This window comes from Rhinolophus sinicus, linkage group LG17, assembly GCF_036562045.2.
Source record: "Rhinolophus sinicus isolate RSC01 linkage group LG17, ASM3656204v1, whole genome shotgun sequence".
Taxonomy (NCBI): Eukaryota; Metazoa; Chordata; class Mammalia; order Chiroptera; family Rhinolophidae; genus Rhinolophus; species Rhinolophus sinicus.
In genome coordinates, this window is record NC_133766.1 from 20,611,918 (window position 1) to 20,624,077 (window position 12,160).

Consider the following 12,160-nt stretch of genomic DNA (forward strand, 5'->3'; position numbering starts at 1 on the left):
TTCCTCCATTGTATGTTTTTAGCTTCTTTGTCAAAAATTATCTGTCCATATTTATGTGGTTTTATTTCTGGGTTCTCAATTCTATTCCATTGGTCTACGTGTCTGTTTTTCTGCCAATACCATGCTGTTTTGATTATTGTAGCCCTGTAATACAAGCTAAAGTCAGGGAGTGTGATACCTCCAGTATTGTTCTTTTTTCTTAAGATTGCTTTGGCTATTCGGGGTCTTTTGTGGTTCCAAACAAATCTGATGATTTTTTGTTCTATATCTTTAAAAAATGTCATTGGGATTTTGATGGGATTGCATTAAATCTGTATATTGCTTTGGGTGATATGGCCATTTTAACTATGTTGATTCTTCCAATCCATGAGCATGGAATGTCTTTCTATTTCTTTGTGTCTTCTTCAATTTCTTTCAAAAAAGTCGTATAGTTTTCAGCATATAGGTCTTTCACATCCCTGGTTAAGTTTATTCCTAGGTATTTTATTCTTTTTGTTGCAATTGCAAAAGGAATTGCTTTTTGTATTTCTTTTTCTGAGATTTCATTGTTAGTATATAGGAAGGCAATGGACTTTTGTGCGTTGATTTTGTAGCCAGCAACTTTACTGTATTCGTTGATTGTTTCTAATAGCTTTTTGGTGGAGTCTTTAGGGTTTTCTATATATAGCATCATGTCATCTGCAAAGAGTGACAATTTAACTTCTTCATTCCCAATTTGGATGCCTTTTATTTCTTTCTCTTGCCTGATTGCTCTGGCGAGGACACCAGATTTTCTTAATCTTTTCTTTTCTCCTCCTCCCTGAGCCTCCAGCAGTGATTCTTAGCCCTCGCTGCCGATTAGAATTATTTGGGGAAACTTGTCAAAAATATGAGTGCCACACCCACCCCGAGAAACTGACCTAACTTGTCTAGAATAGACTAGGCATTGCTATCCTGTTAGCTCCAGGTCTGCAGAAAAATTCCTATTGTGAAGTCCTCCAAAAGGACAACCACCATGGGCGTACACGGCTCACTTGCAACGCACCAGGAAATTGGATAGACTTGTCTTCATGTTTTTCATCTTGCCACTTGCTAGCTGGTGTCCTTGGGTAAATTACTTAATCTCTCATCCTTTTTATCTGTAAAATGGGATTAATGGTGATCCCTGCCCTGTAAAGTTGTGTGGAATAGATTAAATATAGTAGGTAAAGTGTTGGGCACATTGGCAGACACATTGAATGAACAGTCAAAAAAAAAAAAAAAAAAAATCCCAGCAGAATAATGAAAGATCCAGTTGTAATGCATCCTGTAGAACAATTGTATTGACTCCCCCATTCCCTCCCACAATAAGCACTCTCAGCCAGGGGTCTCTGTAAGAGTAAGCACAGGGAGGCAGGTGGGAACTCAGGAAAAATAATAAAATAGAAGCTGAAAGTGAGAGACACCAAGAGAAATTAACCAGAGGAAGTGCCTGAGGCTGCAAGACCCAATGGAACTGTCTGATTCCTAACATCCTGTGTCTGTGCCTCCTGTGGGAGGGTGTAGAGGGCTGGGGGGCTGGGCTCTGAGGCACTGAATTGCCGAAGGCCAGGAAGCTGGGCCCTAACAGCCAACAAGAGCTGGCTGGGAGCCTCCCCAGCACTAGAGGGCACTGGGGAAACCCCGAAACCCTCCTCTCCAGCCTCCATCTCCCTTCCTGGCCTGCATTGTCCACCCCAGATGGAGGGAGTATGATGCAGTGGGAAGAGAGAAAGGACTTTTTGAGCTGTATTTAAACCCAAGCTTCCCCACTCACTGGCGGTATGACTTTAATCTCTCAGAACTGGGCTCCTTATCTGTAAAATGGAAATAGCAGCCTTACCTGTGAAGGCAGTTGGAAGGATTAGAAACAACAGGTGAGGTTCCCCAGATGTATGCAGACATCCTTGGGAGCCACACGTATTTCATGTTGACCCCACCCCTACTTCAAGGTGCTTCATGCATCCTGTAGAACAGTTGTAATGAACCAATTAGAGCTGGAGAAGAAGGTGCAAAATAGAATAGCATTATGCCCCTAAATTAATAGTTTCTCTAGGGCGGGAGTGGGGTCTTTCTTCTCTGTCTGTGATACCCTAGTTCTGTTGCTTGGCTGTCCTTCCGATGGCTCCCAGTCAGAAGAAAGGAATATACTGTTCTTACCGTGCTCATCATACAAAGCACTTTCAATTCCCTGATGTCATTTATCATTCATGTATTCAATCATTCCTCAAATATTTACTGAGCTTTACTGAGTGCAAAGCACTTCCCACACACTGGCCCTGAGTGACGGGGGACCACAGGGATTATTCTTCCCTTTGGGAGACGATGATGGTGATGATGCTCGTAGGAGCAGCACTAATACCACACTTAGGAGGGCTCCCTGGGCACCAGGCCCTCCCTGCAGCCTTGCGTGTCCTAACTCCTTTAATCCTCACAAAAACCCAGACAAGGTTATTATTGCCTTTGACAAGTGCGACAACTGAGGTGCAGAGCAGGTAAGTGACTTTCCCCAAGTCGTGTAGCCGGGAAGTAGCACAGCCAAGGTCAGACCCAGTCAGGCATCTTGACCTCGGATTTGTACTGCCTGTTGGTTAAGAGAAAGAAAGACTGGGGACAAGAGAGAGTTAGTGACCAGACCTGGAACGGAGTTTAACTGTGGTCATTCGAGTCATCTTGTGAATCTTCCTTTAGGTGACAACAAACCATAAAAATGGTAACGTAATCTGTTCTTCCTGGGAGTGTAAACCTCTGCCCCTGCCAGCTTTTCAAAGTATCATTTCTAGGCTGTCAGTTGCAAGGAGAGTTCCTGAAAAGATAGAGGTGGAAAGGTCCCCCACAGTTGCAGACCTAGTGTTTACGGTGCAAACTGCTGGCTCCCAGGAGCTGGCCCAGCTGGGAAATCATGGAGCACCGGCACCTTTCAGGAGCTGTGAAGAGGGCAGGACCCCCAAGCTTTGGGCCATTATGTCAAAACACTGTCCTCTTGTTACCCTCCCTGGAGTCAAAGGTCCTTGGAGCTCCTGCAGAAGAAAATCTGCATAATCTTAATTAACAAAGAGATGTTAAAAAATTTCCCAGGCTCCCGCAGATTTATAGGGAGGGTAAAATTAAACACCACTACTAAAACCAGCTATCAGGGAATCTCGTTAGCACTAATGTTCATTTATAGTTCGACTTCCCAACATTTAATTCTTTTTTGGTGGGAGAGAGGGACTGAGAATTTAAGACCCAGAAAGATGGTTTTATGACTGGTGCAGCTACAAATCAAACTTATAAAGTTCATAAAAATTGTTAAAATAAAAAATGGTTTAATAGGAATGTTTTATGGCCCATAACATTATTATAGCTGTTTTATTCCCTGGCGTTAGGGGTTTAATTGGATCGCTACAATTCTGGGGATTCACCGTTTTTATTGGATAGAGGGTAATCTTAAATCCTAATGGCCCCCAAATGTCTTCAATATGGCTCCTCATTTATCAACCCTTGCCCTCTAGGCTGGGTGCTGAGCCTGGACACCCTCACAGAGAATGGGGCAAGACACCATCTTTCTTTCTGACTCCCCAAGAACAGTTGTTCTGTTGGGAAAACTCCTCAAGGTGGTCCAGGCATTATAGGACCCAGTCCAGAAAAAAATCAGACCGAAAGGGAAGAGGGACTTCAGACCAGTGTGACTTGCAATAAAATCCCAATGAGAACATGCTTTGGAGTCTGACAGACCTGGCTACAGATAGTGGCTGCACCAGGTATTAACTGTGTGACCTCCAAGATGTCAGTTAACCTCGATGTTCTCATCTGTTAAATGGGATTAATTGTATGTAACTCACAAGGTTGAAGAGAGGCCAGGTCTAGCCCAGCACTACCCAATAGAAATGTAATACAAGCCACATGTGTAATTTTAAATTTTCACTAGCCACATTTGAAAAGTAAAAATAAACCCATGAAATGAATGTCAACAATATATATTATTTAACCCAACTGATCTAAAGTAATTATCATTTCAACATGCAATAAATATAAAACTTATGAGATAGTTTGTATTATTTTCACTCATGCTAAGGCATTGAAACCCAGTATGTATTGTGCATTTGCAGCACATTTCAGTTCAGACACTTCCAGTGCATCTCAGTTGGGACTAACTAAATTTCAAGTGCTTAGTAGCCACGGTGCTAAGTAGCTATGTTGGAGAGCAGGAATTGTTTCTAGTATGCCTGAACTTTTTGCACTCTACCCCACATCTATTCCATAACCTTCTAGAAGTCCTTGACTATTCAGTTTCCCAAGACACCAACATTCACCCGCACTGTACCTTTCATACTCTTCCCAGGTGTCAGACAGATCGGTGGTGGCTCTGGTCCCCAAACAGACCTCCTCCTACAACATCCCTGCCTCTGCCAGCATCTCCCGGACGTCTATCAGCAGATATGGTGAGAACCAGGAAGGCAGCCTGGGCAGCTCAGAGGGGAGTCTTCTGTGACCGACCAGGGACCTCTCACTGTCCCCTTCTGATAGCAGGAAGCCCTTGCCGCTGCCAACCTCCAGTCAGAGGCCTTTGCTCACTTGTTTCCTTCCTCCCTAGTCCAGTCATTCGCAGAGCAGCCTGTCTCCTCAGAGCTGTGGGACCAGGTGGCACCATGTGCCCCTCTTTCAATAGCGCAGGCCTGGTGATGAGTTCGAGGGGCCCAGAACCAGGGAGGCTCCTGGATGGGAAGTGTTTATGTCCCAGTCTGTGCCTATTGTCCTGGCTGAATTATTAATAGTGTCCCCTTTTACTCCCAAATGTGTCCCAGTCTGGGCAATAAATTGGCCGCCTTAGCCTGTACACGGTGGATTGCTAGGGCTCCCTATGGCCTCTGGGGAATGAGGTTATGGTACTTCACTCTCTCTTATTCTGTTTTCTCTGGTTTCACATATGCACTGAGGCTGTGGGCTGCCCACATAAAGGACACCACATTACTGAGGCCAACGGCTCCAAAAAGGCCTTGGCAGTTCCATGTGCTGGGCCTCAAGTAAAAAGGACCCCATTGACTCCCAAGAGGGAGCATTATACCTCACAGCTCCCTGGGACCCAAGTTTTTATCAAAGCCTCTTTGAAAATGTCCATTTGACATTTTACCTATTGATTATTCTTTGCTGGAAGCATCAGGGGAGGGAGACTCCCAAATTCCCAACGGTCTCTCCAGCTACAGAATTTCTAAATCGTCTTTTAAAAAAAGGTTTCAGGCTGTCTTCATGCCATCCAAGGATCCCTAAAATCACCCATCCAGCTGCGCTCCCAAGGGTCCCCTTCCAACTGAAACGGGTTTATTCTGAGTGAATGTAGCAGGGGGCAGGGATCCTAGAAGGATTCTTCAAGAGAGGATGATGAAATCAGCTGCTCACAGGCCTCTACTGCCCCCTTCCCCTCAGACTCGTCCTTCAGGTACACGGGCAGTCCTGACAGCCTACGGTCCCGCGCCCCCATGATCACGCCAGACCTGGAGAGCGGGGTCAAGGTGTGGCATCTGGTGAAGAACCATGACCACGGGGACCAGAAAGAGGGTGACCGGGGCAGCAAGATGGTGTCTGAGATCTACCTGACCCGGCTACTAGCCACCAAGGTAACTCCTGCTGTGCCCAGCCCAGGGAGGACATCATGGAGTCTGTCCTTCCAGGGGACCCATACAGATGAGCAAGCCCAGGTCTCCGGGTGGGCTTTCCAGGGGATCAGCCACTGCTGTTCTCTACCCTTTGGCAAAACCACAACGATATCATTGCTCCTAGCCCACTCCTCAAGACCACCATTACTCTTCAGAGGAGTGGCTCCCCATGTCTGGACCTGTTCCCCTTAGGAAGATATTGTGGTTTTCTTATTGGTGGTACCCGGACACATATGCCAGCCTTCACCATCGTCACCTTTTCTATCCGCTTTCTGGCCACAACGGGAGGGAAAGCATGAAGGCCTGGTCCTGCCAATAATCTGAGAGAAAGCTCCCCATCCTGCCCCATTCCAGCTACCCCCCAATGTTGATGGAAGTGAAGCATGGCCGTGCTGGAAGCTGTGATCTAAAGCTGTCTTTCAGCTTCCCTTGCAGAGAAACAATATGCCTATAAGTATGGCAATCATGGCCCAGCAAGGACAGGCTGGGCTGGATTTCAAATACTCTCAACTGACCCCACCAAATTGCTGCTGAAATTCTAATATAGTGGCGTACAGATTACAGCTCACAGACTTGCTCCTAGAAGTGGCACAGAAATATACCAGCAGACCACATGCCTCAAATTTTGCTTCACCTAATAGGCTAGTAAGAAACCAACAAAGAGATATCAGAAAAGGTTAGACATTTTCCTGACCTTCAGAAGTGTTCCTTGAACCTGTAAGCTGTGGGACCCAGACCCACTCTTGTCCCTGCCCCCAGAGACCTTCCAAGGCTCTGTGGGTCAGGGCTATGCCTGAGTGTTCCTGATTCTGGACCTTTCACCTTCAGTTCCCACTCCAGACACCACTTACCACAGGCCACTAATATCGTAAGCCTCTTCACACCTTCCTAACTTTCAGACCCTCTGAGGTCCTGCCACGTTCCTGCCAGAAGGCAGCCAGTCCTCCAGCTGGTTCTTCAGATGCCCTCTCGTACCAGCCTTTGACCCCCTATCCCCATGGGAAGCCTGGACTCAGAGCACTCACAGTCTTCCTATCAGACACCCACCCCTGGTGCAGACATAAGCATAAACGTGGCATGTGGCTAAAATCAGAGATCTTCCCAGGAATCTGCAGCCCATTTAGTCCCCCCCACCCCACCCCCCAATACCCTAACAGCTCCCTGCCCAACCCCACAACACTGTCCGCTCAGCCTGACTCCGCAGACAAGTTTCCAAGGCAGGATTGGCCCAGGCACCATCTGGTCTGCACACCTGCTGCCTGTTGCCTCCCTCCACCGCCCTCCACCTCATACTGTCCCACTGCCCCTCCCCCAGGGCACCCTGCAGAAGTTCGTGGATGACTTGTTTGAGACCTTGTTCAGCACTGTGCACCGGGGCAGCGCTCTTCCCCTGGCCATCAAGTACATGTTTGATTTCCTGGATGAGCAGGCAGACAGACATAGCATCCACGACACAGATGTGCGGCACACCTGGAAAAGCAACTGGTAACCCCTAGGGAGCCCAGGGGGAGGTGCGGCCTGAGGAGGCTGCAAGCTGTGTGGGGTGGGGACCAGCGGGGACCAGGAAGATGGGGGGAGCCTGTTCGCTGTGGCTGGTAATCCCAGGCTCCTCGGACAAATAGTGCACACATGCTCTGCAGAGCCACCATAGTCCCCAGGCTGCCTCCTAGTGGGGCCTGCCTGGCTTAGGGCCTGGCACCAGGACACACATTTGAGTTCTGCCCTTTCAGGTTGAGACCGTTCTCCAGGAAGTGCCTCCTCCCTGACTCAGATCTCTGATTTTCAGGTTAAGGGGGCTAGGGGAACCTACACAGAGAGGCCCATTTGAGACCTAGAAGCAGAGCTTCAAAGCCAAGGCAGTGCCGGGCATTCTGAGCAGGGCAGAATCTAAGGCACTTCCTGAGACCCGGAAAGCCCGAGTTAAACTGAGGAAAGTGGCCAGCACTCAGGAGAGAGCTCACACCTGCTGCAGACTCGAGCCCACGGACTGGGATGTCATTGCAGACTTGATCCCTTAAGGCCAAGTTGTTACCCCATGGCTATCAGGAAGCAGCAGGCAGATATCCTGTAGGCATGGCTCTTCCCTGAAGCACCGCGGGCAGCAGCTCCTACAGACTCCTGGCATAAGACTTTTCTTTCTTGGGTTTGAACCTGGACCATGGACCTAGCTAATGTCTGGCTTTCAGGTCAGACAGGGCCCGGCCAAGACACGGAGTCAAAACTCTTCTTCAGGGAAAGAGCACAGAGAGTGGAGAAAGGAGTCCCAGGCATTTGGGTTGGGCAAGCAGCCCACACAGCTGTCTGGAGTCAGTGATCTCAGAAAACAGAGCTGACACAGATGGGCCCAGGCTGTTATTTGGGAATCAAAAGTCCTAGCAACCAGCAAAACACTTTGAAAATATCCAACCCCAATCCCGTATATTCCTTCCTTCTCTGAGGTGCTGTGGTTGCTGAGCCCTGCAAAGTCTGCAGCTTTGATCACAGTGGAATGAAATGGGGAGACTCGGGTGGTGGTGGTGATGGGGTAGGGAGCCATGGTGCATTTCACCAGGACAGGACTTTTATCTACGTCTCTGGGGCTGGGTTATGGTTGTCTCCTTTGCTTTGGAGGATCCCAGCCCAGCACTGGGAGTAGGCAATTTCAGGGAAAGCAAGAGAAAATTCTGGATTATCCCCATCTCTGTGCCTTCTGTTGCTGGCCAGGCCCAAGTCATAGAAATGCCCTACCCTGGTGTTATGGTGGGGAGAGTCGCCTTATCCAGACTTCAGGTAGCTCATGTCCAAGGTAAGAAAGTCAGAAGTTCCCCAAAGCTACTGGAGGAAGGGAAGAGTGGAGGAGACGAGTCACCCGCAACTGAGACAGCTCCTCCCCGGTGATAGGAAAGTGCGCGATCCCCTCGCATTTTGAAAGATAAGCAGAAATCTTAATGAAAGGGCTTGGAGTGGGCAAAGCTGATCTTTTCCGAGACTTGGCAGGACTGAGATATTTGGGAAAGTTTGGGGTCCATGAGCATCAAGAAAAGATGAAGAACGGGAGAGGAGCGGCAGCACATAGGCTGGATTGCTGCAACATCACCTCAGGCCAGAAGGACAAGCCCGGGGACCGAGCTCACTCCACAGAGGAGCCAAAAGAGTTAAGGTCCCAAAGGCAGCTGGAGGAGAAGGCAAAGTTAGAAAAGGCAGGAGAAACAGCAGCTGTTCTGGATTTGAAGGGGAATAAATGGGCTTACCCTCCTTCTGCCCTAACAAGCAGAGAAAATGCATTCTGCTCTGATTATAAATTCCCACTTTGCAGAAGGAGCTCTCCTAAGCACTGATCAGTTCCTTTTGGGGTGGGAAAAACTCTGAGCTACAGTGAGTCATTTCCAGCGTGCCAACAATGGCCTGCTCCTTTCCTTCAGCCCCTGCCCACATACGGAAAGCCCTGGGGAGAGTCCTGAAAGAGCTGGCCCCAGGGGACCCCTTCCATGGCCCAGTGGGCTGGGCCAGAGCCCTGGGAAGCGGCTCTGGGGGCTGGGCTCTGGGGGCTGGGCTGGGCGGAGAGCACAGGTGGTGCCCTTTATGCCCACACTGAGGCCATGCCTGGGGGCTGCTGGCTGCATCCTTCCTGACAATGGCCATGGCCAAGGGCACTGTGAAGGGACTCTAGGAGCCTGGTGGCTTTGTTGGAAGCTTTGAGAAAATTGTGCAGTTCTCTGTACTTGGGCTGCCCTGGAGGCACAGAGGCCTTTGGAAAAAGCTGCCAGGAGGGAACAGAACCACCCCCCACACCCACCCCTCAGTTGTTAGAGAGCAGGGTCAGCGCCCCCGTTAGAGCACAGCGGCGCCTCTCCTTTCCTCCTAGAGTCAGGAAGAGCTTAAGCGAAATTAGCAGCCCTGGCTGAACTAGTTTTCTGTGACTTCATTTCCTTGCCCTTTGGAGAGAGGATTTTGCATTTCGGGGTGAGGGGGAACATTAGCGGACAGCTTCAGGGGTGAGGCCAAGCAACAGCCCTCAGGGTCTGCTCTGCTTTTCCCTCCAGCCTCCCTCTGCGCTTCTGGGTGAACGTGATCAAGAACCCCCAGTTTGTGTTTGACATTCACAAGGGCAGCATCACCGACGCCTGTCTCTCCGTGGTGGCCCAGACCTTCATGGACTCTTGCTCAACATCAGAGCACCGGCTGGGCAAGGACTCCCCCTCCAACAAGCTGCTCTATGCTAAGGACATCCCCAGCTACAAGAGCTGGGTGGAGAGGTCAGTGGTACCCTCAGGACAGGCCCATGCCCCTGTGTGCCTGCTCCATTCCCTGCCGTGGGCTTTGCTGACCCAGGACTCACAACTGTGTTTGCGGTACCTTAGGGACCTCACACCCCCATCCTTTCTCTTGTCCACACTTCCTGCCTGAGGAAGGAAGGGAAGCTTTGTGCCCTTGGAAGTCAGATCATTGTCATTCAAATTACCATTTACTGGCACATGCCAGGCACCCAGCACTGTCATAAAGCTGTGTACGTATCATCTCATTAAAACACCCAACAGAGTTGTGAAGTACGTAGGTGTTATTATCATCCCCATTTTACTGATGAAGAAACTGAGACACAGAGAGGTTAAGTAATCTGTCCAAGGTTATACAGTTAGCAGGTAGCAGAGCGGAGATGTGAATACAAAGAGTCTGGCCAGAGTCTGGGCGGTTAACCGCTCTGGGGCCACTGCAGCCAGGAGCTCACAGCTAGATGGAACCTCGCCTCAGGGAAGACCAGTCACCAGGTCTCAACCTCAGCTTGAGGCAAGAGGACAGAGGAAAGTACATCGGAAGAGAAATTTGTTGGCAGGAACAACTGGGGACACCTCGTGCTCCCTGGCAAGGGGCCTGGGGTCAGGGTCGGTGTAGGCAAACGTTTGCTGAGTCCCCCTGAAGGAGCCTGTCCTCCCTTCGGCAGATACTACGCAGACATCGCCAAGCTGCCTGCCATCAGTGACCAGGACATGAACGCCTACCTCGCTGAGCAGTCCCGCCTGCACGCTGTGGAGTTCAACATGCTGAGCGCCCTCAACGAGATCTACTCCTACGTCAGCAAGTACAGCGAAGAGGTAAGACAGCGCCCCCCAGGGGCAGAAACCAACCCGCAGCGAACGAGGCGGTTAAACGCAACGCCGGCCCCGTCCTTAGGTAACATCATCAGCGGGGAATTTAGAGAACACACTCACGGAGTCCAAAACCTCTGAGCTCAGAAATCATTCCCACTCCCTCAGAAGGCAGCCTAACCTCTCCTGATTCATTGAGCTCATCATTACACATTCCTTTGTCTTTCACTCATTGTTAACTCAATAAATAACACTCTTAATAATGTCATTGTTTTTCAGTTAAAATGTTGTATGACTAATTTCATTCTTTCTGTAACAATAAATCAGACTCCTCTTTGCATTTGGGCAGGTCCTGTCAGTTAGTTTCAGACAGACACATGGGCCCTAACGTGAATAGAGGTCGAATAGGACGGCTTCAGAGAATTCACAAGTCACACATTAGCGTTGTACCTGAAAGTGATATTAGTAGTAATAATAATAATAATAATAATAATGATAGCTAAAGCATAGCACTTTCTCTATGCCAAACATTATCTTAAACACCTTAGATATAATATACACACACATACAGATACACGCTCTACATACATACACACATATGCATACACACTCACACACACATATTCAGTTAAGCATATACATTCTTTAAGTTATGTTCATCAGGGCAGAATGGAAAGGCAGATAGAAGGATTCCGAAAACGGCATCTTCTCTGCTGAGTCCTGAGGTCTTCCCCACCTTGTGTCTGTTCCTCAGCTCATCGGGGCACTAGAACAGGACGAGCAGGCCCGGCGCCAGCGGCTGTCGTACAAGGTGGAACAGCTCATAAATGCCATGTCCATTGAGAGCTGAGAGATGGAGCCTCCCGTTCCTGGGACGAGGGCGACCTGTGAAAGTCGTCACACTGGGAGTCTCAGCAGGAAGGACGAGTGAAGGGGACCAGACTCCAGAATTTGCTGTCCTCTGAGACCCCATCCCGGGGCAAGGGAAGGGCCCCTCTCCCGACGCCAGCCAAGTCTCATCACAGGCAGTTCCTGCAGGGAGACACCATGGGCGCCATCCATCCCCAGGGACAAGAGAGAGAAGCAGGGCCGTGAAAAAGGTGGCTCTTCAAGCTGAGAGGCAGGGCCTGGGCATGGTGCTGCCTCTGTGACTGCTGCTTTGCATGAAAACTCATTTGATGTATATTGGGGAAATAATGAGAACTTTATTTAATTTTTTTTAAGAAAAAGGAAAACCAGAAATAAAACGAAACAAAAAGCCTCCCTGTTAATCCCGTCCAACTTTTGTTGAATTCTGGTTTCTATCCCACTTCCTTCTTTTGCTCCCATTCTTCCATCCTTGTTTAACTCCTGTTTTCAAAAGCCAGAAAAAGAGATGCTGAGAGAAATCGGAAGGAAAATGATTGTTTCCTTTCCCTTGAAATTGAAAAATAAGAAGAATGAGCACAAGTTTGCACCAAACAC

At 49.0% G+C, this 12,160-nt stretch overlaps 1 protein-coding gene across 1 annotated transcript in view; it reads left to right on the forward strand.

Moving 5' to 3' along the window:
• The window catches only part of PLXNA2 (plexin A2), a 205,191-nt gene extending 193,234 nt beyond the window's left edge, over positions 1-11,957 (forward strand). Inside the window, exons 27-32 of the mRNA XM_019713816.2 lie at positions 4,322-4,421; positions 5,404-5,594; positions 6,949-7,118; positions 9,656-9,868; positions 10,552-10,702; positions 11,451-11,957. Coding sequence (XP_019569375.2) covers positions 4,322-4,421; positions 5,404-5,594; positions 6,949-7,118; positions 9,656-9,868; positions 10,552-10,702; positions 11,451-11,546 — 921 coding nt within the window. The 3' untranslated portion in view covers positions 11,547-11,957. The remainder of the gene's footprint in view (positions 1-4,321; positions 4,422-5,403; positions 5,595-6,948; positions 7,119-9,655; positions 9,869-10,551; positions 10,703-11,450) is intronic.
• Positions 11,958-12,160: the final 203 nt, after the last annotated feature.